At 49.2% G+C, this 26113-nt stretch overlaps 2 protein-coding genes across 2 annotated transcripts; both read left to right on the plus strand.

Annotated features, from left to right (window-relative positions):
* The first annotated feature begins 26 nt into the window (after positions 1-26).
* LOC126047428 (carbohydrate sulfotransferase 14-like) lies at positions 27-2376 on the plus strand. The gene has a single exon (XM_049821042.1). It carries the CDS (start codon positions 154-156, stop codon positions 1270-1272), a length of 1119 nt encoding a protein of 372 aa, XP_049676999.1. The 5' UTR covers positions 27-153; the 3' UTR covers positions 1273-2376.
* On the plus strand, positions 154-1272 carry CHST14 (carbohydrate sulfotransferase 14). Its single transcript, XM_049821397.1, has one exon. It carries the CDS (start codon positions 154-156, stop codon positions 1270-1272), a length of 1119 nt encoding a protein of 372 aa, XP_049677354.1.
* Positions 2377-26113: the final 23737 nt, after the last annotated feature.

Below are 26113 nucleotides of genomic sequence, written 5' to 3' on the forward strand. Positions count from 1 at the left end.
CCGCGGCCGTCACTGCCGGCCGCCGCCCCGCCTCGATCGGGCCGCCGGCAGCCGGGCGAGCCGCCCTCCTTCTCCCCCGTCTCCCCTCCGTCCCCGGCATGCGGCGCGGCGGCTGAGGCGGCGGCGGCGGCGGCCAGATTCCCCTCCGAGGCCATGTTCCCCCGTCCCGCCTTCCCCGGGGAGGTGAGGCGGGCGGCCGCCTCGGGCCGCAGCCGGTCCCGGCCTCGGGTGGTCGGCGGCGGCGGCGGCACCGTGCTGCTGCCCTCCATGCTGATGTTCGGCGTGATCCTGGCCTCCAGCGGGCTGCTCCTCATGATCGAGAAGGGTATCCTGGCCGAGGTGAAGCCGCCGCCGCTGCACCCGGCGGCGGGGGAGCTCTCCCGGCGAGGCATCGGCGTCGGCGGCGCCGGCGGCGAGGAGGAGGAGGAGGCCGGCGGCGAGTTGGAGCGCGAGGTGCTGCGGGACATCCGCAACCGCACCATCCGCGCCGTCTGCGGGCAGCGGGCCATGCCCCGCAGCGTCTGGGAGCTGCCGGCCGGTCAGCGCCGGACGGTCCTCCGGCACCTCCTGGTCAGCGACAAGTACCGCTTCTTGTACTGCTACGTGCCCAAGGTGGCCTGCTCCAACTGGAAGCGCATCCTGAAGGTGCTGGACGGGGCGCTGGAGAGCGTCGACGTCAAGCTGAAGATGGACCACAAGAGCGACCTGGTGTTCCTGGGCGACATGAAGCCGGACGAGATCAGCTACCGCCTGAAGAACTACTACAAGTTCGTCTTCGTGCGCAACCCCATGGAGAGGCTGCTGTCGGCCTACCGGAATAAATTTGGGGAGATCAAGGAGTACCAGCAGAAGTACGGGGTGGAGATCGTCAGGCGGTACCGGAAGAACGGGGGGAACTCGGCGGGCGACGACGTGACCTTCTCCGAGTTTCTCCGGTACCTGCTGGACGAGGAGGCGGAGCGGATGAACGAGCACTGGATGCCCATCTACAACCTGTGCCAGCCCTGCGCCGTCAGGTACGACTTCATCGGCTCCTACGAGCGGCTGAACGCGGACGCCAACTACGTCCTCGAGCGAGTCCGGTCGCCCTCCTTCGTCCGCTTCCCCGAGCGGCAGTCGTGGTACAAGCCCGTGACGGCGGAAACGCTCCATTACTACCTGTGCAACACCCAACGCCGCCTGATAAAAGAGCTGTTGCCAAAATACATCCTGGATTTCTCCCTCTTTGCCTACCCCCTTCCCAACATAACCAGCGAATTCTGCAGGCAGTGAGTTGTTCATTCCGGGATCCGGTGTAAATTCTGCCTTTGCTGCACGGATTTGCTAACGCAGCCGTCGCTGCGAATAACACGTTGCCACAGGGCTCGTGAAACACGCTCTTCTATGCATTATTTCCTAATTTTATACTTTTCAAACACTGTTTATATAAAATATTACACGTTGCCTTTGCTACTAGAATACTTTTTGTATTGTTCTGATTTTAACGTGTACATACGCCGCTGACTTGAGCACAATAGCTTTTGTATATCTATTTCGCTTTAAATTCTTTTTTATGACAGGACACGCCTGCAAGGAAGTTGAGAAATGGATATATTTTAAGTATTTTTTCCTCCTTTTTTGTGTTTTCTACTAAATAGCGTGCGGCTGAATTGCAATCATAACGTAGTGGTTGATGCCCTAATAAAAATATAGTGGTTGATGCGCTAAAAATTAGCGCTGTTAAAGCTGGTCCTGCATTAGATGGGAGATTGTTCTTTGGGTATGAGTAGAAGAAAAGGCTTTTATAAACTAGGCCCTATTTATCCTTTATTTTCTCATCTGTAGATGGTGGTTAAATGAGGCTGGTCTTTTTTTCTGTGACAGTAGTACCTCTGGGTTTTATTATTATTATTATTATTATTATTATTAATTATTTACCATTGAAATAAAACTAGTGATAGGATAATAGTCACTTTTGTGGGATTTTAAGATTTGAAAGTACCAACTATTTACCCAGCATAACATATGAGGTGCAATATCAAGCCATAACAATTTTCTCTTTTCTCCCTCTCTTTGAATTAAAGCAATACAGACTTCTGATAAGATCAAACACCATCCTGGTTCCTAGGACAAAAAGCAACAAAAACCCCCACCCACAGCGTGCCAGCTCACAGCCTCGGTGGGTGTCTGCATGCCCACGTGCATGCAAACCACCGTGGAAAAACACTTTCTCCGGCCATGTTTGGAACAATGGCGATTTGAGGATTAGTTCTCCCTTCTTTTGTAGAGGTGTGCACCGTTTTTGTAGCTACTTGTATTTAATTATGGCTGTTAAACTGTAAAAGTTTGGGAGATAATGTAGAATGTTGTTCCTGGGAGGCTGTGTCCTCATTTCTAATAAAGTTTTTATATGAATTAGTCTGTTGCCTAGTGCTTTTCCTTAGAGGTGTTTATTTGCATTCTTGGAGAGGCCTTCTGCCCCTCGTGCTAAGCCACGGCGTGCAAGTATGATGAATAGGCGGTTCTTGCCTTGATGAATTTGTGTTTTAAGTGCCAGAGCAGCGGTAACAAGTGGAGAAAGAAACGCATCCGAGCCAAACGACGAGATGATTATGCGACACGGGCAATTGGATGAAAAGCAGCAGTCGGCAGCAAAATAGGTGCCTAATTGCTGTGGAGTTGATACAAAGCAGTAGGGGTGGATTATAGATACTGCGGGGAGCTGGTGGTTTCCTGGGATTAATCTCTCAAAAAGGGGGAAGGAAAATTAAGGTGTTTTCTTTAGGATTTGTGAAATTGTCAGTAAGAAGGGCAGAGAGCCACATCCACGCAAACTCAAAGCGGTAGGTTGGAAAAATCCTGCCTAGGGCACAACTTAATACTAACTTAATAGATTCACTGTATCTATGAACTCCCGGCAAAATCCGCGTCTCCCTCTGTTGAAGTGGGTAGCCAAGCACAGTTACAGAGTCGAGTAATTTTTACCGTTGATAATGGGATTGTGGCTGGGCGTGAGAGCAACGACTGGCGCGTTCATGGACTTCATCTCCTGGCTGCGTCCTTGCCTCTGCAGCCACCTGCCCTGTACAAAAAAATGGATTAGGAATTGGCTATGATCTCCTCGTGCCCGATCTGAAGCCTGCAAATATTTGTGTCCCCAGTGATTTTGGTGACAGGGCAGGAATGTTTGGTGCCCTGTGCTGGAAGAGCTGGAGATCTGTCTTTTTCTCCAGCCAAAGGCACCAGATACCAGCTGGGAATCTGATTTTATTTTGTAAAACAGATGCCAATGGCAGGGTGGCCTGAGTTTTAATTAAGCCTGACCTTCAGGTCTCTCTAACTAGGAGTCAGCTGGTTAGGCTTTACTATCTTTGTCTGCTCCTGTGAAGCTGAGGGACCGTTTCCTGCTTGCTTAGCGATTGGCTTTTTAATTAAATGTTTATTTCTCAGTAGTCTTAAAGGTTTGTGCCACTTGTTTGTTTGTCTGCTGCAGCTTCTGTTCTCTATATTACATTTTTTGTCTCTTGTCGCCTTAATCCAATTTACTGCACACGGAAGGATTTTGCTTTTCTTTGACTGTCTCTTACTCCTTCACTGGATGTCATGGATCACCTTTTTCTTTTAAATAAAAGCAAAAGGCCTGCCACCTCCTGGTACCCTCCCATCAGGAGGGTTTTAATGCAGGCAAAACCTGCAGAACCTCATAGCTTGGGCAGAAGTTTGTCCCATAGCTGGCAAAAATGTTTGGAGTGTGGAAAAGTCTCCCAAAAGCTGAAGTGGGGGGCATTTTGTCATCTACCTCTAAACCTCATTTCTCTTACCTGATCGAGGTTACGGACTATCTTTGACTTTCTAATCTCTTTGTTGCAAGTCAGCAAATATGAAAAATCAATTAGGTTTCCATTAGCGGTACTTCATTTTATCCATGGCCGATAATACAATTTCCTGAGAAAGCTTTTGGCCAGGTAGGAAGAAATAAAAGTACTTTCCCTCAAGAGCTGTATCATTTCTTTCTTTTGTCAGGTGCTTCTCTGGTGTGGAATAAATCAGGAGCAAATTCCACAGCTGACAGCAACTGCTGGAGGTGAGAGACGCCGAGCAGGATCCAGCCCTCCTCTGCGGGAACCTGGAGAGCAGGGAGAGGGGTAACGTCTGCGAAAGGAGGGAGGAGGGGATTTCACAGCAGCTCAAGTACAAATGAGGAGGAAACCATAAAGTTATAAACTGTTTAACATTTCTGCTTTCTGATCTGTTCCAGTCTGGCAGCCCCTTTTTCCACCTTTCCGTCTCCACACTTGCCATCACCCAGCAGAATAAAAAGGTGATCTTTTCTCTTTTGAATTATGATATTTTATTAAGCCTCAACACTGTACTGAATGCCCCAAACTTCCCCAAGTGAACAACTTGAGGGTTTGGGCATTGGGGTTTTGTCACTGCATTTCCCTCGCTTGCTTTTTCTAATTTTGTGTTGGTAAATCCTGGCCCTGACCCTATCGTTCTCATGTTTTCTCCCTAGAAGCATGCGTGGATATGTGGAGACGCTCTAGCAGTTTAATTCCACCTCGTTATATGAAGAACTTCTGACTCCCTCTAAATTACCACCGTGTTATTTTATTTTAATTTGTCATTAGTCCCTCCTTAGCCTGCTTACCTAAAAAGAAACAAACAAAAAAAGAAGCGGTTTACGTGCCCATGAATTTTGCCATTTATGTGCATGCGTTTCTTCCTCCTTCCCTGGTAGCTTTTGGACCTGCTAACCCATTTCCACCCAAGTTGAGAGGAGAATTTATTTTACTGCATCCTTTCATTGCTCACAGCTCTTGTGGTTTTAACGCGGTGTTGCAGAAAGGAATCGAGTGCTTTACTCTTGTTGTGTGAGTGCTGGTGATGAATGGGGACCTAATGATTTCTTTTTCCCTTGAATCAGCACCTGCACAACGTCCAGAGCCGTGTGCCCTTCCCCGCTGTGATACGGAGCAATGCTTTTTGCACAGAAGTCCCTGTAGTCCCGCAGATGCTGAAGCTGTCTTCTGCTAATACTCTTCTGCCAGAGAAGAAATCAGCCCTTTCCACCTCATGGCCATTTGCATCACCCTAAGGTGACTAAGGCACTTTAACGGTTGATTTTGTCCTAGCGCTTGGCTGCTAATTGCAGGGAAACTTCCAAGGTGTTTTACAGATGCTTTAATCCCTTGTTTAGGAAATGCTATGATCGGAGAAGGCAACGGATGAAGAGTCCGGCAGGGAAAAATCTCTCTCATAAGGTCAAGTTCCCCAAGTTCACATTGCCAAATACCTAGCCCATGACGTGGTTATTTTGCAGGTGGAGAGTCACGCTTGGTGCCCGTTCAGTCCTGGGCTGCTTGTTGGCAACTGTTGTGCCTAACTCCGGGCAGGAATATGTTTCTGTATTTTATTATATTATTATATATATTATGATGAATACATAGATTTAACAATGTGAGGTTTTGTGCTAGAGAGAGGACAGGGGCATAAAATTGTTTTTCTCAGGGATTTAATGATTAAAGATAACTGTCCATCACTGCTCGGTGTGTTGTCTTCCACCCTGTCTTGTGTATCTGTGTCTGTCCAGTTCACTGACATTTCTTTTTGCTGAAAGGAAAAAAGACCCAACAGCAAGCAAGCAACATTTTCCAAAGCCAATTACCAGCTTCCTACATTGTTGTAACTCACTGTTACAGGATGCAATCGCAAAGAATTCCCCGTTTATACAGGTATGCGTTTATGCCGTGCTAATTTCTGTGATGTCTCTTTGCTTTAGAAGTTCATTACAGTCAGGTGGTTTATCTACATACAAACATAAACCAGCATATTCTTGCCTCGCACAAAGAACTAAAAATAGGCAATTGTAACCTGTCATGATTATTTTTCTTAATTCATTTCCTGGGTTATTTCCCATAGTTCACCTGTTATACCTGATATTGATTTACTTGCTCATGGAAAAGTCTGGCTAAGGTGATCCTCATGTGAAATGAGACCCGTGGATTCAGTTGCTTAATGATCTCAATTTCTGCAGTGCTGGGAGAACTGTAGCTCTGAGCAATTCCATCAGGAATGATCACTGGCATGCGGGAAAACCTCTGCATGCGGGAGGGAAGGTCCCTGTTTCCCAGTGATTAACCAGCGTGTAGGGTGTCTTCTGAGAGGCATGCAAAATTGATCCCTGTTCTGTCCTTATGTTGTTTAAATATTTGCAGCGAACATGTTTAATACCTTCAGCACTGTGCTTGGACTACAACAGTGGAGAAGAAGAGAGCCATTTGATTTTTGGCATTCGGAGCTGCTGGTTTGGTATTCCCCTTTGGATGAGGGAGCGGGACAGGTTAGGGTCCTTTGCTGTTCCAAAAATCTCATTTTATGTGTCATCTTTTTTACCGATTCCCGTGTTATGCCTGCAAAGCCTCATTTCAGTGTACCTAAAACCCAGGCAGTTGGCTGTTTGCAGTGCAACGTCAGGAAGGGGTATTGAAGCTCAGTCGTTTCACAGCACACAGGAGAAATTACTTTAACCTGGATGATTCGGGAGGGTGCATCAGCCACCGGCAGCAGAGACAGCTCTGGTGACAAGGAGCACTCGCTGAGCTAAAATTTGGCATCCACAACCTGATGTCTTTGAATTTCTAAACCAGGGTCATTGCAGTCAGCCACTCACAGAAAGAAAAGGGTTTTAAACATGTTCCCTCTGGTCTCCACACTGAGTTGCAGAGTGTATGTCAGATTTTTCCTCTTTCCTCTGGGGCTTTTCCTATTACTTTTGCAGAAATAACTAACATCCTTGCCAGGCACTGGTGCTGAAGTAAATGCATTAATGCTGCCAGTTGCCTTGCTGGCTGGTAGCCACGACCCTGTATCTAACGGGAATAAAGCCTTCCGAAACTCGGCAGGAGTACGGAGTGCCATGGACGGCTGCTTTAATGTCAGCACAAGGCATAAAACCAGCTTTGCTTCTGCTCCTCTTTGTTTTCAGCCTTCTCTATGATGGAGGAGAATCACTGCAGACTGTTCTTTTGCTTTTAGCTGCATTTCTTTCTCATGCAGAAGCACGAGCGTCCTTGGGACATCTCTTTTATCACAGGCAGGATTTTGAAAGAGCCAAAAGAAAATGTCTCCAATGGATCTGTTGCGTATAACAAGGCTGAGATATTTTGATGGAGTCGGTATTCCACACGTACCTGCTCGGGACTTATTAATAGTGTCATCTTATTGAGGCTCTGAGCTGTACTGAAAAAGCACCTTATAATCAGAGACTCCCATGTTGGTTTTGAGGACTCACACCTATACTCTCTTGGTGGGGGCTGCTTGTGGTTTTAGAGGTGCTTACTCAGTTGCACACACTGTTTAGGAGCAGGGACTGGAGCCCAGGTCAAACTGAGCAGGGTGGTTTTCCCAAGATTTTGGTGCCAGGTGGAGGAAACTTCATGAGGTGGGTCCTTCAATGGGTTTTCTTGCCTTTGGGGTGCTTCTGGGTGGACCACAGAAACAGTTCTTGGATCAACACCTAGCCAAAACCCCATGGCCAAGGACTGAGAGGTAAATAGAGTGAGTTTGTAAAATCTTTTGAAAGCCTTGAACTATAAAAATGCAACGAGCTATTAAAACAAAACCGTAGCTTCCCCCTTACCTGGTTCACACAGTTAAAATGCTCAGCCCTCTGCATAACAGGGTGTGCGTGAGCAGTGTGCTTTTTTTTATCCTGCAATGGCAAGAAAGTTTATCTTGGGTTTTTTGGGGCAGAGTTTATTTGTGGATGAAGCCAAATCAATACCAGCTTGCTTTCCTAAGAACTTTTTATTAAAAGACCAAAAGAAATAAGGGCATGAACCTCTCAGCTGTAATGTTAATCAGTGATGGAGCTCAGCGGTACAGCAAGGGGTAGTCTCCTGGGATGGATGGGATGAAGGTCCCAGATGTCCTCAAGGTAGGACATATCCTGCTGCAGACACGTTTAGGTCTGGACTCCCCTCCTGTAGCTCCCAGGTAGAGGCTGGGTGGTCCTGGATCCCTCTGCCTAGTGCAGGAGTAGGGGTCTCCAAGGGCTACATTGCACCCAGGGGTGCCCCATCAGACCAGACGAGGATGTAGGATGGGGCAGTGTCTGCGTTCCCTCTCCTTGCTCACAGCCTGGCTCAGTTCTTCAACATCTTTTGCAGATCAACCCAAGACTGTGAACTCCCTGGCATCAAACAAGGCTTTCCCCAATTAATCTGGTGGGGCAGGATTTTGGTGTGAATCCTGTCAGCACATTTGGTTTGTCTGGAGCGTGTCTACCCTTTCTACTGTTTTCTTTCTGCAGGTGGATGTAAAACTTTTAGCTTTTATGTGCAAGGCTTAGATAGTGTCTGTGTGCAACAGCAAGATGAAAATCTGGAGAAAACCACAGTGGTTTTTTGTTTGTGTGCTTCAGGCGTGACTTTGTTTTTTAACAGAGCTGCCTCCTGTGCTCGCTGTTGGAGAAAATGCACCCAAAAAGGCTGATCCTGTGTCCAGGAGATGTCTGCCCTCGAAATGAGGTAAACGCCCCTGCCTAGTTTTTTGGATAACTCATGCAGAGCATGCCCTGCCTTGCCTTCTTGCAATGCAGGGCCAAAGGGTAGGAAAGCAGGTAAAGATAAAAATGTTGAGTTTAAAAGGGGCTGGGATAGCACTCTGACGTCAGACTGCTATAATCTCAAAGACCAGGCATCTTTCCTCTTTTGCTTTCGCTGAGATTGGGGTGCTTAGGAGAAAAAGAAAGCAAGCTGGAGATGGATTTGAGAAATCAGCTGGAGCTGACCCAAGTGCCCGGTGGGGCAGCCTGCGAAAGCCTCCGCGCTGGAGCTGGGGTTTCCTCGCGGCTCAGTGTACACACACACACCCCAGCAACCCCGTGAGTCCTGGAAGGGTTTATTCAGTGAAGGGAAAAAAAATACATTCATCGAGTGAAAACATCACAGAAGCTTTTAGAGCCCTTTTGTGGGTAATGATATCAGCAAAGATTTGCCAAGACGGCGGGGCTCCGACATCACCGTCAGGCCCACAAAGGTCCCAGAAAAGCACAGCGAAGCCATTGTCGAAGGCATTATAAAAGGTTGCGGGGAAGGGTGGGATTATTCAAAGCTCTTCTTTTGGAAGTCTGCATTTCCCAGGTCTTTTTTTTTTTTCTTTGCAGGATTACAATTTAAAAGATGCTTCACCTAATTGCCCAGGCAGGCAGCGAGGCGGGTAACACGGACCTGAGCCCGCTGCACCAGACCCTGCTGCTGCTGGAGCTGGGGAAGCCAGGCAAAGCTCAGAGGAGAACTGGTTTTCATGATTGCCCTCAGGTTTTAAATGAGATTTTACGAAAGAGGTTGAAGTTTCTCTGGCCATTAGGAGACAGCTTCCTTTTGGGGAGCCCCTGGAAAGGCTGCGTTTCCAGCTGGCAGCCCTGCTTCCTTGCCCCCTCATTGCCGTCGAGGTTGTCTCCAGTCCCAGTTCTGTACTGGTTTGTGTTGGGAGATGACAGGAGAAGGGCTTCAATGAAAAGAGGTCGGCTCAAAGGGCTGCTGCTGGCTCTAGGCCACTGCAAAAGTAAGTGGTAACAAAAAAAGTGGATGCACAAGCACGAAATGCTTCTTACTTTGCTACTTTTTCTAATGAACAGCCAAATTATTTGGCAGGAGGTTGACTTCAATGAAGTTAGTTGTCTTCTGGGAGAAGCAATACCCTAGGAAGCAGGGCAAAGCTGTTTTGGGTGAGACCTCTGGTGCAAAAATTAGGGATGAGACCAATGGATCCTCCAGGCTGAGATTTTGGAGGGGCTTATAAGACTTCCGTGACCCCGATTTGCAAATGAGCCAGGTATGAGCTGGTGTCCCTATATCCCAGCAAGGAGCTAGGGAAGGCAGGACGGCAGACTTGCACAAAATATTTATCATTTCACAGCAGTGACAGCCCCGTGTGCTGGTAGGTGGGAAGAAGCGATGAGCCCCGTCCCCTCGGGCCGGGGTTTTGCTCAGCAGCAGCACTGGCATCTCAGGCGTCTTCTCCTGGTGTGATGACACACAAGCCCATGCATAGCACATTTCAGACATTAATTTTAGGCTTGTCAAGAGCTGAGATGCAACGTGATGGAAGCTGATGCTTCTTGCAAGAAGTGGACAGAGGGCAGAGGACCTCTTTGGCCTAGGAAGGGGCTGGGGGCTAGGAGGCCTCAAGCACATTCCCAAGAGACCCCAGGGTGGTTTTGACAGAACCAGATCAAAGCTCCCATTGAAGAAAAGAAATATCTTTTCATTGAGGAGAAGGAAATCTCATTCAGGCCCATGCCAGCTGGGCTTGGCATTGTCTGAGTGCCCCAACGCACGTCGTGGCTTCCAGTGTCAGAAGTGTCGCTGGATGAGGCTCTTTCACACTGCGTAAACCGAGCAAAGAAGGAACAGTTGGATGAAAAGCAACGTGCCCAAGCGATGGGCCCCCCCGCACCCCTCAGCTATTATTGCAGCTCTTTTGCATTTGAATGAGAACTTTCTCCTTTTGCAGCCCACTTCCTTCTGGGGCTTGAATTGGCAAATGGAGTTGTTAAAAATCTCCAGTCTTGAGACCTGACAAAAGATGGTTGCTATGGAAATAATGGAAGTTGCATCGTGAGCAAAATATCTTCAGGCCCAGAGCCAGCGGGAAGGAGGAGGGGACACCTTGTCGGTCACGCAACTTCTGCGGGAGCCCACGTGCCTCCATGTGGTTTTCCTCAGATACCCTTATTCTTGGCAGTTTGTTCTTTGGCTTAAAGGAGCCACAAATGGAGAAATCAGAAACGTCATAACTGCATGGAAAGGGCTTGTACAAACCTCATCTGCTCTTTCTCCAGTGCTAGCACCACCAAATTAAGCAGAGTTGCCCTACATGCAAATTTATTCCTCTGCACAGGGTTTGAATCAGTTGAGTTACTGAAAAGCAGCCTTCTTCAGGTTAATGAAAAATCTGTCCAGCAATACTCCCATTCTTTGAGAAATTATATGAAGAAATTGGAAAATGAGGACAAATTCACGGCTAGAACTCTTGCCTGCTGTTGTATGGCATCTACCCGTTGAGCTTGGCAGTAGACCAAGCCACGAGGTGTTGACCTTGCTTTCTCTTTGCATCAATGCAATGCTTAAAAATAGGCAATGAGCTCAAAAGAAGAATATATAGCTTGTCTCCGGGAGTGACTATCCAAGAAAATCACACTTGCTAAAATCAGTATAAATGCTAGGATTTCCAAGAGCAACCACTGGATGGTTGGAAAACTAGATGACAGGCTGTGGGTCCAAGGGTGACAGACGCGCGCTTCCCACTCACGATAGCATTTACCTGTATATTTGTGGGGATTTGGAGTCAGGGTGAAAGAATTCTGGATTTTAGGATTGTGTATCTTAGAGGGACCTTGGTCTTCCCCAGGCTGGCACTGGGTAAGAAATTAGAATCCTGGTTTCAAGTGAGGTGTAAACTTGGGATCAGACAGTGACGTGCAGCTCCTAAACCAGACCTCGGAGTCTGAGCATTTTACTCTGAAGAATTTCATCATTCAGAACCAGCACATTTGCATCGAGGCTGAATTAACTGCAAGCATCAGGTTATAGCAGCTTGGAAACCTAGGAATGTGCCATTGCCAACATGCAAAGAAAGGGGTTGGGTGGCTCTGGGATTAGTAGTGTGCTTACGGATCATTTTACTACATCAGCTCCCAAATGTGTGACGTTAGAGGGGAAAAAGTTACTATCTGGTGCCCCTGATCCCTTGTAACCCCCTGCAAAAGGAATTAGAGGGTTTGGCTTTGCCACAGGTATTTGCAGGGCAGCCCAAAAACATATCCGTGGGGACGTGGCTTTAAGGGACACGACTCTAACTGTGATGTTTAGTTGGAGGGGTCGCACCTTTCCATGGCCGCCTGGGGGTCAAGGATGCAGAAAGGCTCTTTTATCGCCTAGGATGTATTTCATGAAGGTGGAGGGAGAACAGGAATCAGGGCTCCGGCTATGATGGGAAAACATAAGGTGGCACAAAGCCGTGTCTCGCCTTGATGCCAGAAGGAAGAGATCAACAAAGTACCCATGAAGATGCTAAAGGAAAGGAGAGGTCTTGAGGTCTGGAGAGAGAAACCTCCCCCAGTAAGGTTGTACGGAGGAGAGGGAATTCATATTGCATGCACAGTTCCTACACACCCCAAGGTAGCCGCGTTAAACTGTGCTTTTTTGGCCATCTGCTAGAGGAATAGCCAACTCGCAGCAAGAAAGAGAGGGTGGTTTTGTTTTTAAAAAAAAAAAAAAAACAAAAAACCACTGGTTAAAATCATGCCTGCTGTTCCTTGCAGCTGGTTTTGAATGGCTTGCTGACCATCAGCAATTAGCACTTGGGTATCAATGGCCAAATGAGGCAATTAGGAAAGAGCAGGGGTATTAAAGCTTCAGCTTTCTCCCAGCTGAGTGACAGAAGCAGAGCTGGAGCTTTTAATGGGGGTGGGCGGATGGGTCCGTGCACGAGTGCTGCAGGGAGAGCCAGCGACGGATCACGATCGGCCACGAACAATACCAGCCAGCTGATAGAGACGTGTCTTGCTTCCCGGTAAGCGGTGCCTGAAGAGGTTGCCCTTAATTATCTTCTCTCTCCCAGCAGGAGAGATCAACGCAGCCCCATGGGAGATGCTTGTTGCACCGACTCCTGCGTGTCCCTTGGCGAAGGGCTTTTAATCAGCGCTGGGAAGGGACCTTGGAGAACTTGGCATCGGGCAGGTCAGGCTTGATGTATCCCGGGGATCCGGGTCTGATCCAGCTCTTCAGATCAAATGAGGGTTTTTCAAATGCTTCAGATAAGTTAGTAAGCCACAGAAGTGGCTTTTAAGCAATGAAACTTCTGCTTGGACTCTGGAAATGAAGGGGGACTAAAGGAGCTTCTGCAGGACGGACACCTTCTTGGCTGTCCACCGTCTGGCTGCTTCACCAGCAGCATCTGCTGGTTGTCCTCGCTGGGGACCTGCTCCCTCGGACACCTTGTCCGTGAGGCTTCAGGGCAGATTTTGGCCAAAAGCTCAGCTGATGGCTGAGCCAAGAGGGCCACAGCCGGCTTGCTCCTGGTCAAGGTGGTTTGTTGCCTGTGGAAAAGACCAACTTTTTCTCATTTCAGCAGATAGGACCCCCAGCGCACACATGGAAGAGATTTGAGAGCAAAGATGTCATTTTTACGACTTGAATGGAGTCCCAGTTTTGCAGAATGAAATGATAGTCGTTTCAGGGTCTCTGGGCACGGCTCCAACCCAAAGCACGGCCTGCTCTCCCTCGATGGGAATTACCCATCGCCCTCACTTCCCGGCAGGAGTTATCATCAGCTACAGTGAAGTAGGACATGTTGCTACAGCTTCCTCCCAAAGACAGACTGATAAAGCAGTTAAAGAAAATCAAATAACTGGAGAGAGGAGAGGGAGAACAGCATCCTGTTGAAAATCTGCTTTCCTGTGCTTTTCCATCAGCATCCCGCAGCTGGCTGGCTGCTCCCAGCTTTTCTCCAAGTTGTGTGCAAAAAAAGCAAACGGGTCCCTCGGGGGACTCTGGCGTTGTGTCCCCAGCACCCAGGGGTGCCCAGTGCTCCTGCCCGGGGTGTTTAATAGTGCTCCGGGAAGCGTTTTGTAGGGGTAGTCCTGTGCAAAGGGTGAGAGAGGCTCTGCCGACCTCCTTAGCTGCTGGGTTTTCTCATCTCCTCGGTGTGCGTTAGAAGAATAGGCAGGAAGGTGATTTTTTCCATCCCTCCAAACTTCCTCAGCGCTGCCAGTGCATGCTTTATATTAGAGCCCCATTCAGCAAATGACTTCAGTCTGCACCGATGGCGTCACAGCCTGTTAAGAAGAATAATAGAGAAGCAACCGTGGGAAAAGAGCTGTAATACTTTTGAGGCTCCTGGTGAGATTGCAGCACAGATGAGTGCCCGCAGCCGGGGGGTGTTTGCTGCACCAAACAGCTTGCTTTTTTTTTTTTTTTTTTTTTCTTTTTTTTTCTCCCCCCCCTTCTCATTGCAACATGGGCAGGACTGCAGAGCCCCCAAGGCACTTGGCTGTAGCTCTGCTCAGTGAAGATGCTTTGCATGCTTCAATGCTGTGGCCCAGGGTTGTAACACTGAGACGTCCATCGCTGGTGCGAATGGCCACGCAGCTCAGAACAGGGTAACTCCTGCCAAGAGCTTGGCTGAACCAGCCCGAGACCTCCCTGTGGGCTCCCAGACCCTGCCTTTCTCCCCAAAATAAAGCCCATAAATCATTGCAGATCAAGCCCAGCATCCAGTATGTCTGCCCGTTGCTGTTGGATTTTTATGCTTCATCATCAGCTGCTGGCAAGTGCTGCCTGCACCGTCGCTTTGGTGATGCATGAGCCAAAAGATCTCTATTTGGCCTTAAACTGCAAGCTGTGACTGCAGAGCTTATAGGTTGGCTGTCTCTGACGGGAGCTGAAAGGGCAGCTCTGCGAAGCTGGAGCAGCACCCAAAGTTTTCACGCGTAGTTTTGCCAGAGCATTAGCAGAAATTTAAGGCGGCCTGGGTTATTTCAGCTGTAAATCGGATCTGCTCCAGCAAGGTCGCAGGAAGCCACGGCATTATGACCCCCAGCGTTTATGTGTGTGTTTTGGTTGCAGTCTAATCGGGGAAAACAAAAAAGTTGATGTAGATACCAGAAAAAATATTTGGCAAATAAAGTAAACCAGCGCTCGGAGCTATTTGCCTCTGATTAAATGCGTGCTTCAAACACACGAGAGCAAACCCTGCTCTCCTACGGCCTGACAGCTTTTCTGGGGGGTCCCCAAGGGTCCCCCTTGCCAGAGGCTGGGTGCAACCTTGGTGCAGCGTTACGGGTGCGGGCGGACGGTGCTCTTTAGCCCCGGAGGTGCCGTATGGGAGGTAACAATCTCCCTGCTGCGGCAGAGGTATATGGACCGGTGGGCGTCAGCTTGCCGGGGGTGAGGAGCTTGTTTCAGACCCCAAGAGCAGAACGATGGTTTCTGTCCTGCCTCAGCAGTGCCCATCAGGAAAATCGAGGGATTTGCACGCAAAAGGGTGATGCCTGCCCAGGCATTAGAGGTGGCTGTTCGTTAATGGCGCTCTGTGAGAAATTCAGGGTGTAGAAGATGGAAATAAGAGCGGGCTGCTTTTATGTTGTGCCATTGCATCGCATCCGTGCAGAACCTCTGGTTAAAAGCATCGTTAAGATTCTTCCAAATGGCATTTTTTTACTCCTAGTTGGTGCCAATGGCTGTAGCGTTTCAAGGGACGTGCCAGGGGCTGGTGGGACAAGGCTCCCCAGGGGCTGTGTCGATGCCGACCCTGTTTGGGTACATACTCTTTTGTACAAATTTGTGTATTTTGTGTCATCTGCGTATTTTGCACAAATGTGTGTATTTGTGCACTTTTGCAGCCGACAGTGCAGCCCGCACCAAACGTCAGATGGGGAATAAGCCCTGGAGCAATTTTTGCCTCGCTTCTGCAGCAGTTGAACCCCTTGTGCACACAAGTCCTGGGCGCCTTGTGACCGTCAGAGGGACCGCGGCGTACTGGGTGTTCGGGGTCTCAATGGATGTCATTAGCGGGATTGGGAACCACAACTGAAATCCCGTCTCACATAATAGGCAGGAGCCTCCTGCCTCAGTTATATCCAACCTCCTCTTGGTGTCAGGGAATTTTCTAGGTCTGTTTTACACTTGCCTATAAAGACCTATGAGGTGGCTGCCTTTTCTTCTGGAAAAAAACCACCTTTGGTTTTTAAAACTTACCAAACCCCTTTTTCTTTACAGATCCAAACCACAGAATTATAAACTGCATCTTCTGTTTGCTTTTAGCACAGCTTGGCATGGTTTTGAGCCAAGCAGCTCAATGAATTTGCTTTATACCTCTTCAAAGTGCTAACGGGAGCCACAGAAACCTTGCTGTGCTACAAGAGAGACTAAAAGTAAAGCACCAGTGGGGTTTATCCGCAAGCTGCAGAGCTCTGTGGCGAGGACTGACAACCAGCGTGGGGAACTGCACCTTTCAGCGGCTCTCGGGAGCTGTGCAGTGTCGCAGCCCCGCTGGACCGCTTTGGTAAGTGGGATTTGCGGATGGGAGATGGGCAATGAAAGAAATGGGAAACAACAGGACATTTGGGGGCTTAAATGCATCATTCTGCTCTCCTAAAAGCGCTGGGGGTGTATTCTGCACACCCCCATCTGACACGTTGGTGTCGGTGGCTTGGAAATAAGCTCACAGCAACCAGCATAATCATATTTATTGCTGTATCTCTGTAGGGGAGTGTCAGGTGAGGAGGAAAATAAGGATGCTAAAACCAGCAACAACACACGGGCGCCTGAGGAAATCCCTGCTGAAGCTGTGACTGTCTGACAGACTTTTAAGATGCCTGAATAATAGTGAGGAGTAAAGGATAAATAGCGTGGCTGGGTACGGGCTCTGCTTTTCTGACGGCAGCGGAGCAGGATTGAGGCAATTCAGGCTCATTTGCAAAACAGCAGCTAAGCCTGGGAAAGGGCCGGGCAGGGGGAAAACAGCAAAAGCTTGAAATTTAAAACTTGAAAACATAATAAATGCACTCAAATATCTGGATCCCCACGCTCCTCGCTTATCCCACTGCCTCCGTCCTGCTTCCCGCTGCTCATTAGCAAGTCCAAGTGGGTCTTAAGCTGATTAGAGCCCCGCTCGCAGTAAGCCTGACCTTTGGGGAGAATAAAGCTGTTCTGTGTGATCGCAGGGGCTGGGAGGCGTTTGGGGTCCGCCAGGCTTTTTACGAAGCTCATGCCGTACCGAGCGGCAACCGTTGATGGCGAGGAGGTGGGGATGTTTGGGGCGGCAGAGAAAACATCTGGTTTATTGAAAAAGCCCCCTTCTCGCCGGGCAGGAGGGCATATTTTTGTTGCTCTTCCCTGCTGCGTGTTCACAAAGAGTGGCGGTGCTGCCGGGCGGCTGCCCTTGCTGCTCAATGGAGCCAGGCGGGAGCTGGGACCGGGTTTGGCAGCAAATTCCCGGTGCCGATGGGATGATGCTGCAAAGGCACAAAGTCTCTGGAAAGCACCGTGTCCGCCCCGGGCACTCAGCATCACACTGGATGCTTCCCCGAAGCAGCTCTACAGGAATCCACCCTGATCTTGGAAACTTCAGACAATTCCTTAAAATAATTTTTTTTTAAAAAAAAAAAAAAGGTCTTGCAATAGCGAGAATGAGCCCTGCATCTTATTTTAAAGGATCTTTGAAGAGTTGCAAGCAGCTCTTGGAGTGTTTTTTTGGCACCCGCTAGCAGCTGCCTTCGTGGAGATGCAGCGTGGTCCCCGCCGCCCCATCCAGTGTTTTCCCATCTCTCCTGTCCCTGCGCTGGGCTGGGACGCTCCCACGACAGCCCCCGTTTGAGCCACCCAGAGAGAAGCTCTTCTCGGTCTGGAAAGTTGGCACCGAGCAGCTTTCTGGTGGGCTTTGTGCCGGTGTAAGTCCTGCAGTCGAGCTGTTGCAGCAGCTCTTGGAGAGCAGAGCAGCCTCCTGGACTTTGACGTTACAGTCAAACTTTCTTTTTTCTTCCCCCCCTTTCTTTTTTCTTCCCCCCCTTTCTTTTTTCTTCCCCCCCTTTCTTTTTTCTTCCCCCCCTTTCTTTTTTCTCCCCCCCCTTTCTTTTTTCTTCCCCCCTTTCTTTTTTCTTCCCCCCTTTCTTTTTTCTTCCCCCCCTTTCTTTTTTCTTCCCCCCCCTTTCTTTTTTCTTCCCCCCCCTTTCTTTTTTCTCCCCCCCCTTTCTTTTTTCTTCCCCCCCCTTTCTTTTTTCTTCCCCCCCCTTTCTTTTTTCTTCCCCCCCCTTTCTTTTTTCTTCCCCCCCCTTTCTTTTTTCTTCCCCCCCCTTTCTTTTTTCTTCCCCCCCCTTTCTTTTTTCTTCCCCCCCCTTTCTTTTTTCTTCCCCCCCTTTCCTTCCTTCCTTTTTTTTTTAACCAGCAAAAATCATGTCACTCCCTGCCAAACCTGCCCTCCTGTTTCACAATACAACGTTCTTCAGCCTGAATCCATTTTGCAACCTGCTTTATGTGAATTGGGGAGCTGCCCAGCTCAGGGGTTGCTTTTTGCCCTCTTTAAGCTCACCGCCACCATTTTTCCCAGCGACAGTACACCCTCGGCGGGTCCCTGTCTCGCCGCAGCGTTTGTGCTGCCTCTCTCCCCTCCCGCCTCCTCGCCCCGCTGCCAGGGACGGGGTTAGTGGTGTTGGGATGGTGGTTAAGGGCGGTGGGAGGTTGGGACGCGGAGGTGGTGAGCGGGAGCCTCACCTGACGTCGGGAGGGCCAGCCCCCCAAATACAGTTTGCACGGGAAGCGAGGGAGGAAATTTGGGATATTTTAAGGCCGCTGCCTGCTTGGGAACACCCCGCTGCCGTCCCTCTTGGCGATGCTGTGGGTGATGAGTGCCTCCCCAAGCCCGCTGTTTTATGATTTATCTCAGGTTTTTTTGAGGTGATGGTGGAGGCATGTTGCTGGTCACATAAACAACGCGGATGCGATGGGTCCTGCTACCGAAACCGCCCTGCATCCAGCCCCGGCTGCTGCAAGCTTTACGTGGTCATTGAATGTCGTACCAGGGTCGCCGCCTGTTTTAGCAGGTCATTGCAAGCACCGCTGCATGTTTTGCCAGGTCACTGCATGCTTCACCACGGTCATGGCATGTTTTTCTGGGGCTGCTGTATGTTTTAGCAGTGCTATTTCATGTTTTGCCAGAGTTGCTGCATATTTTATCGAAAGTATTGCATGGCTTGCCAGAGCCGCTGTGTGTTTACTGCATGTCTTACTGGGCTTGCTTCGTGTTTTACCAGCCCACTGCATGCTTAGCCAGGTTTGCTGCAGGTTTTAGCAGGACCTCTGCAGATTTTTCTAGGGTCCCGGCATATTTTACCAGATCGCCGCATTTTTTTTTTACCTTCCCACTGCAAGTTTTGCCAAATTGGTGCATGTTTTCCCAGGTCGGTGCATTTTTCCCGCGGACGCTGTGCCCACCATCCCTGCAACCTCTCTATCTCCCAGGGCTCGGATCTGCCTGGCCACAACTGTGTTTAAAGCAAACACGATCCCTTCCTGTTGGCTCCAAATTGCCGAACGGGAGGCTGTGTTATAGCATTAATTTCTTCTGAGGGAGAGCGGAGCGCAGCAGCCTCGGTGGGGGGGGGGGTCTGCCAGCTGCTCCCTCCCATACGTGCGCAGCCCCGGAGGGCTCGGCAAAATTTCCCAGCCCACAGGGACTGCTGGCAGGAAGCAATCTGGCAGACAACATGTTTAGAGGAGACTAATGTCTCAGAGCCACTGAACCATTTAATTGCCAATAAATACAGCCCACGTGTAAATAATTATGGAGACCCAGAAACTGTGTCGTCTTTGGTGAAAGGAAGGAGCTGGCAGGCTGAAAACTCCCCGTGGCAAGTGTATAAATTAAGATTTCTTGTTAATGCAGGAGGAACGAGCATCAATAAACCTGCCCAGATATCTCCCGGCATTGCTTCAGGCTCAGGAGGGTGACGGTCCCCGCCAGGGTAAGAAGGGCCAGGCTGCGCCCTTGGCTGAGTTTGAAGGTAAATCTTAAAAATTCATCCCTTCGCCAGATCAAGCTTTGTCCAGGCTCCTGTTGCAACCCAGCGTGATTATTGCAATACCATTTTTTGCCGTGTTTTGGGGGATAAAGAGCTGCAAGGATCTTCGTTCAAAACTCTGGACCTTTATCAGCATCACGTACACGCTGGCAGCAAATACAAACTTTCCCTTCAGAGCCCTGACAAAACTTGCAGTGACCCTTCGTCCCCCTGCCAAAATATTGATGTCTCTGTCACCCGGTTCTCTCATGCTGCAATCACATTTCTCTTTCAAATCCTCCTTTTTCAGAACATTTAAGAAAACGTTGCCAGTGCTGGGCTTGCTGGTGAGCTGACCCCACTGCCTGTCACGTCCATGCTGCTCTTGCATCCATCTTATTCATCTTCTAGTTGAAATTTGGCCTGCTTGGGGCCAGGTGCCAGCAAACAAGCTGAATTTTGGCAAGTTTGGGGGCTAGATGCTTTTTTCCCTTGTTTGTGTGTGTCAGGACGGGACCGTAGGCATCGCCTCTGGTCTGTGCCAGGATCTCTGCGTGTGTTACCAGCCTTGTGCACCCTGTGGGTATCTCCGGCCACTACCATCCGTCTGGAGCCTGGTTTCATTAGACCTTCAGACCCCAAAACCACACCGGGATTATGGGCTGTGTCCAGGCACTTCGTCCAGTTTGTGGCATCTTCTCATGTGCTCGAGTCCACGTGCCCAGATTTCCATCATTTTTATTGCGCATCCCTCCAGCCCATTGATTTCCTAATTACAGTCATGCCAGAGGTTAGGAGGGATATTTGCAGCTGGATTATATTTTTGGGGGATCAGGCATGGGAATTGGCACAGCTGCCAAATTCTCATCCAGATTTTAGTCTCAGATCTGAGGTTCACGTAGCAGCAGGGCTCCACACCCCAAGTTTTGACCTGATCTTGCCTCTCCCCAACCTCTTACAATTAACCAAACCCTTCAGTGCGTGGGGTTGGAGGTTTTTCCAACCTGTGCGCTGCGTTAAGGCAGGATGTTGCATCCATCGCTGAGCAAAACGTTCACAAATGTTAGCACTCCCAGGGGCTTCTCAGGGCTCCTGGTCCCTGGGCTGTTTGCAGGATCGGGCTCAGTATCAGCGAGCGATGTGTGTGGGGTGGGGATGGTGCCACGTTTGCAGCCGCAAAGCTCTCACCCACGTGAAAACATCCCATGAGTGGGACCAGAGCTTTGTACGCACAAAGGCTTTGTATTTTCTGGAACATCAGGTTTTCTGTAAAGGTTTTCCTTTAAAGCAGCTTTATGTTTTGTGAATTTAATTTCAGTTGAATATGTGATGATGCAGAGCTTTTTCTCTGTTAGCCCCTTTATCCTTATCTCTTCCATTAGGCTTTGACCTCGTTTATCGCACAGCTCCAGTTTCCTTTTATTCTGGCACTGGAGCTCACAGGAAAACACTGGCATGTTGCCGGCTGAAAAGCAGCTGGTGAGGAGTCACCATCCACCACCTAAAATTCACCCTTGGACCTATTTGTGTTCAGCAGATAAGCGTTGTATTGTACATCTGCTAAGAAACATACCCCAAAACCCACATCGGCTTATTCATGCTGCAACTTTGCATGCAAGGAGTGAGGCTTAAAAGCACTTTGCAGCAAGTTGGTGGGATAACTGGGAAGGCTGGGGCTGATGCTGGGAGGTGACAGAGCTCTCTGCATCCACCGGAGTGGAGGGATGGAAATCAGAGACCTGGGGCAGAGAAATGGCGGATTTTTGGAGAGCTGAGCTTCACCCTGGCTCTGCCCCTCGTGTGTCTCCACCCGCGGGGATGTCTCTCTGTTTTAGATGCCTTCTCCACCCTCGGTCATCCTCACTGCTCTGTCCGGAGGTTTGCAGGGGAATGGGGACTATCCCTCCCAGAACGGGAGCCGATTTTGCCAAATTTTAGGTGGTTACAAGAGACAGGTACAGCTGAACGGGCCCTCCACAGTCTTTTTATGGCCAATGGAAGAAGTGGGCACCTCCAGAGCCTATCTGTTTGGACGTGTTTAGACACCCAGAGCTGGGGCTATTTCCAATCAGGTATATGAGAGCTCGGAGCCAGGCACCTTGCCAGAGAGGCCGAATTTTGGCGAGGGATATCTCAGGCTGTGTAAGTACAAGGTCTGCAGCGCAGTTATTGCCGGGTAACGGCCGCAGGGCTCGGAGCAGCACTGGAAGACCTCCCCGCTGCTGTGTTTTGCCTCCCGAAGTTGTCCTGGCTCCGTTCTTGGACAAGGAGGGGTGTCACCAGAAAGAACCCCCCCACACCCCACTGCCACCTCCGAAGGAGCCGCGGCAGTCCAGCAATTTGGCTTTTCCCCCGGGTTGATGGGTTCCTATAGCAACAGAGAGCCGCTTGCCGCAGCTTTTACCTTTATGACAATAAAAGAGCTCTCGCCCTCATTTTCTGAAATTAGTGCCAGTCACCCTGCACGCCGCGGTGCCGCTTGCGTGTCGTCAACATGATTATATTAATCAGCAGCTGGTACATTGGCCGAAGCAATCCAGAGGCTGAAGCAATTACCCCCTGCCCGGCACCCCGCCGCTGTGGGAGCCCATGGAGGGGTGCCTGCCCCACTGCTGTAGTGTCACCCCAAGTTCACTGCTGCTGGAGACAGCAAACCAGGGGCTGCGAGACAAACCCCCTCGCTGCTGCAGCAAATGCCTGGGTCTTCCTAACCCTCCCCCAAAAGGTGGATATTAAAATGCAGTAGAAGTGATGCTTTGGTTGTGGGAATTTTATTGGGGGGGGGGGAGTCTCCCAGTGCAGCTCTATCCTTGGCTGGTGGTACCCAGCTGGGAGTGCTTTGGGTGATGTGGCTGTAGGTTTTTGGGGACTGGCACAAGGCACCCCACCTCTCATCACCAGCTTGGGGAAAAAAGTAGGACAAAGTATGGCAAACACCGGATTTTTCTCTGAGAGGACATGGTGACCATGGAGTATAATTAAGGAGCTTCTTGGCACCTGCTACAGGAGCTGAATGAAGGGTAAACTAACTGAATGAAAAGTAAACTGAATGAAAAGTAAATTCCTTAAACTGGGTTTTAAGGAATATTCATTAATTTGCTGCAGCAAGACCTTGCTATGCTTAAAGAAATTAAAATGTGAGCTTTCAAAATCATCTTGCAGCAAGCTAAGGAGGAGGAGATACCGGGGGAATACATAATGAGACGGAAAACAGGTACATTCATAAATCAGCTGCATCACTTTCAATAATTCACCACTGCTAAAGTATCCAGCAGCTCATGGAGAGGTAACATCCACGTGGAGATCTTCGGTTTGCCTGATCCAACGAGATCCAGGGCATTTCCCCACTGCCCTTTCTGTGTTGTGGAGGGAAAGTGGGATTCAGGTGGTCTGAGCTGAGCAGTAAAACAAGTGATAATGTCTGGTACCGCGTAGGGACCACGTGCCCACTGGAAATTGCCACCTGCCGAGTTACCAGCAGTGATTTCGGTTTCAGCCCTCAGAGGGTTTGTCATCACAGGCTCATAAGCTTTGAGTTAAACAAAATGATTTGTTCAAGTTAAGTGAAATAATTATCCTAGCTCTTTGGAAATCAGGCTTTTAAGCGCTGGTAGAGGCAGCAGGGGTGGGGAGGACCATGGGCTGGAGAAAGTCCACTTTGCAAGGCAGCAGCAGATGTTCAAGGAATAAAAATAGGCTATTCTTTATATTATTTCATAGGTTATAAAACCAAGGTGAGTATTTGGAAGCTGTGATGCTGGATAGGTGTTTTGCCTGCAAATGATAGCTTGGGTTTCAAAGAGGATTATCCACAAGCCCCACGTGAGCCCTGCCAAGGGCTGAGCCTCCAGGGCTGTGACGGTGCCCAAGGTGGTTCCCAAGCCCTAAATTCATGAGGCAAAATAACGAGGAAAGAGAAGGTGGTGTGTAAAACTGCTCATTGTCAGAAGGCTGCTCTGTGTTACCTTTTGCATGTTGCGGTTTGCATTCTCTTGAAGGTGTAAGAGATGTTGAGCACGTTTCACACAAGCTGCATTTTTAACGTTGGTATGGCAAGTCTCTCCACGTAGCATCAGCTCTCTCCTTCTGCCATCCAGCTTGCTGCTGTCAGAAAAAACAGTAGTTCATCTTTACCAGCTCTTTAACCCCATTTCTTTAAAAAAAAAAAAAAAGAATATCTATGGTGTGGGGTCGGGCACCGCTGGCTCTGCTGTGTCCTTTGCGAGAGGTGGGGGAAGGAGATGGGGGCTGAAGGGATGTGGAGGTGAGCAGAGGGTCGTGTGGTAGTAGCAAGAAAAGCAATTGCAGTTTTAATGAGGCTGGGGAAAAGGCTTTGCTTTGAGCCAACTCTTCTTCTTCTAGGGAGAGATTTTCTTTTTATCGCTTCTGAGTTTGTTCGAGCGCAGCTTTTAATGTTTCATGAAGGAGCAACGAGGAGGACTTCTGTATAAGGTGGTGGGAAGCTGACCTCAGGCGCTGCATAAGCAGCATTAATGGTTGGTAGAAAAAAACCCGTTTATCTGAAATGGCTGAGCTCTCTCTGGAGAAGAGGCTCCCCTCCCCCGGATCGCGGCTCACTGGGAGAAACCCCCGTGCTTTCAGGAGATGGACGCCCGAGGACTTTGGAGGATGCCAAGAGCGCTTTGCACTATGTGAGTGCTACAAAGCACATCTTTGCTCTAACTCCCTTTTTGTGGAAATGCCAAGATTGTAATTATAAGCTGTCACTGAACTATTTGGTAATATTGTACCGGCAGGTCAGCGTTACGGGGCGCAGTTAAGGCTGTCTTTGTGCATTTAGTGCGGTAGCTTCAGTGGGTTGAGCTGAATGTTAAGGATGCATCTACTTGGGAAAGCCAAACTGCCTTTGGTAGATTCAATGTGCTGTATGTGCACACACTGCTTATAAAAACTGTTATTAGTTTGTTTGTTTGTTTGTTTGTTTTTCCTGGGAGATGCTTCTTGCAATAGAGCTGCACTAAGCTAAGCATTGCTGGAGCTCGTAGGAACTCTTTTTTTTAAGAGGAGGTATCTCTGTACCATTAGACATCTTTCATACCTAAAAAAGTCTCTGTAGCAATTAAACCTCCTAATCTAGTCTGAACAATACTATTATTAGGGAATAGTTCCTATTCCCTAGGAACAGGGGGGAGGAACAGCTTCAAAAGGGGTCTGCTACTTGACAAAGATGCATGACAGGATGAGTTTGAAAGAAAGAGCAGGTCAGACTAGGACCCCCCCAAAAAACCCCAGCAAGAGTGAAGAAGGATCAGGGCTTGGGATCAGCCACCTGACGAGCTGGAAGCATTCCTGCTCACACCCTGATGGATATCCTTACGGTGCTAAAAACCCCTTGCGATGGCAGCCTGAGCGGTGCAACCCCAGCCCTCGCCCATCTGGGGATGCCCGCGCAGTTTTACAAACCACAGCTACCTCCTGCCACCAGCCCCGGCCAGCAGCTCCTCCGAGGCCGCTGCCAACCCCACAGCGACTCAGCTGCCTTAGGGAATAAAGAATGAAATAAGGAGCCCATAATAACTGTTTGTTTTGCTCCGTCCTCAGAGTACAATGCAAAACTCTTAGCGATAAATGAAAATAGCGGTGCTTAATGAGCGGAGCACTTCAGTCTTGCTTCTTCGCCATTGAACCGCACGCTGTTGCTGCAGCCTGTGCTTTCAGGGTTGTTACCTTTTGCCAAAAATAGACTTGCCAATGGTTTCCATTAGGTCCCCTGGACAAAAGAAGGCAAGAGGTGGTGTCATTAAAGTGAAAACATTTCCCTGCTGCTCTGTCCCATTATCTGTTCAACTTCCATATGGTATGGGGGAAAGAAAATCCCCTAAATTCCTGTCTTGAGGTTTCCTGGATAAGAAACGGGAGATTTCTTGCCTGTGTCAGATTGGCTTCAGATTCATAAATCGAGGCTAACCAGAAGGAAAAAAAACCCTCATTTTTTTCCTCTTTCTCTGGTGGGTGCTTTGGCTAAACCCTTCTTCCTTCAGTGGCTTCATGCTGCAGAGCCCTGTGCGCCACCTCTCCCAGCTCCAGCCGAGCCGCTCTGTCTCTGCAGGAGGATAAAGGAGGTAATAACTGCTTGTCCAAAGTACAAATATTTAAAGTTTGTCTTTCTGATTCCTCACTAAGGCAATTGCTCTCTAACTCTTCCTGCAGCAACCTCTTGGCCAAAGCTTGTGCTTCCAGTGCCTCCCCAGTGCCACCACCTCTCCCACCAGGCTTCACCCAAGCACCCTAAGTCACCCCCCATCCCCACCCCCAGCCTCTCCGTCCATCACCAAGAGTACCTGCACCACCCAGGAAGACACCAGCTCTTGTTGCCCAGAAATAGGCATCTTATAAAGCCGTTGGAATAGTTTAAATTCTTGTCTTCGCACCCCCAGGCCATGAGGGATGGTCTTTCCGCTACAGGGAGATGCACTGTTGCCTTTTGGCTGTCCTGGAGCCAGGCTTTTTGCAGACCTCCTCCTGTTTTTCGGAGCTGAGCAATGATTTAGTCAAATTTCCCCTTTCTTAGGTGTATCTATATTTAACTTATTCTGGAGGCAGTTT

The sequence above is a fragment of the Accipiter gentilis genome, chromosome 17 (assembly GCF_929443795.1).
Source record: "Accipiter gentilis chromosome 17, bAccGen1.1, whole genome shotgun sequence".
NCBI lineage: Eukaryota > Metazoa > Chordata > Aves > Accipitriformes > Accipitridae > Astur > Astur gentilis.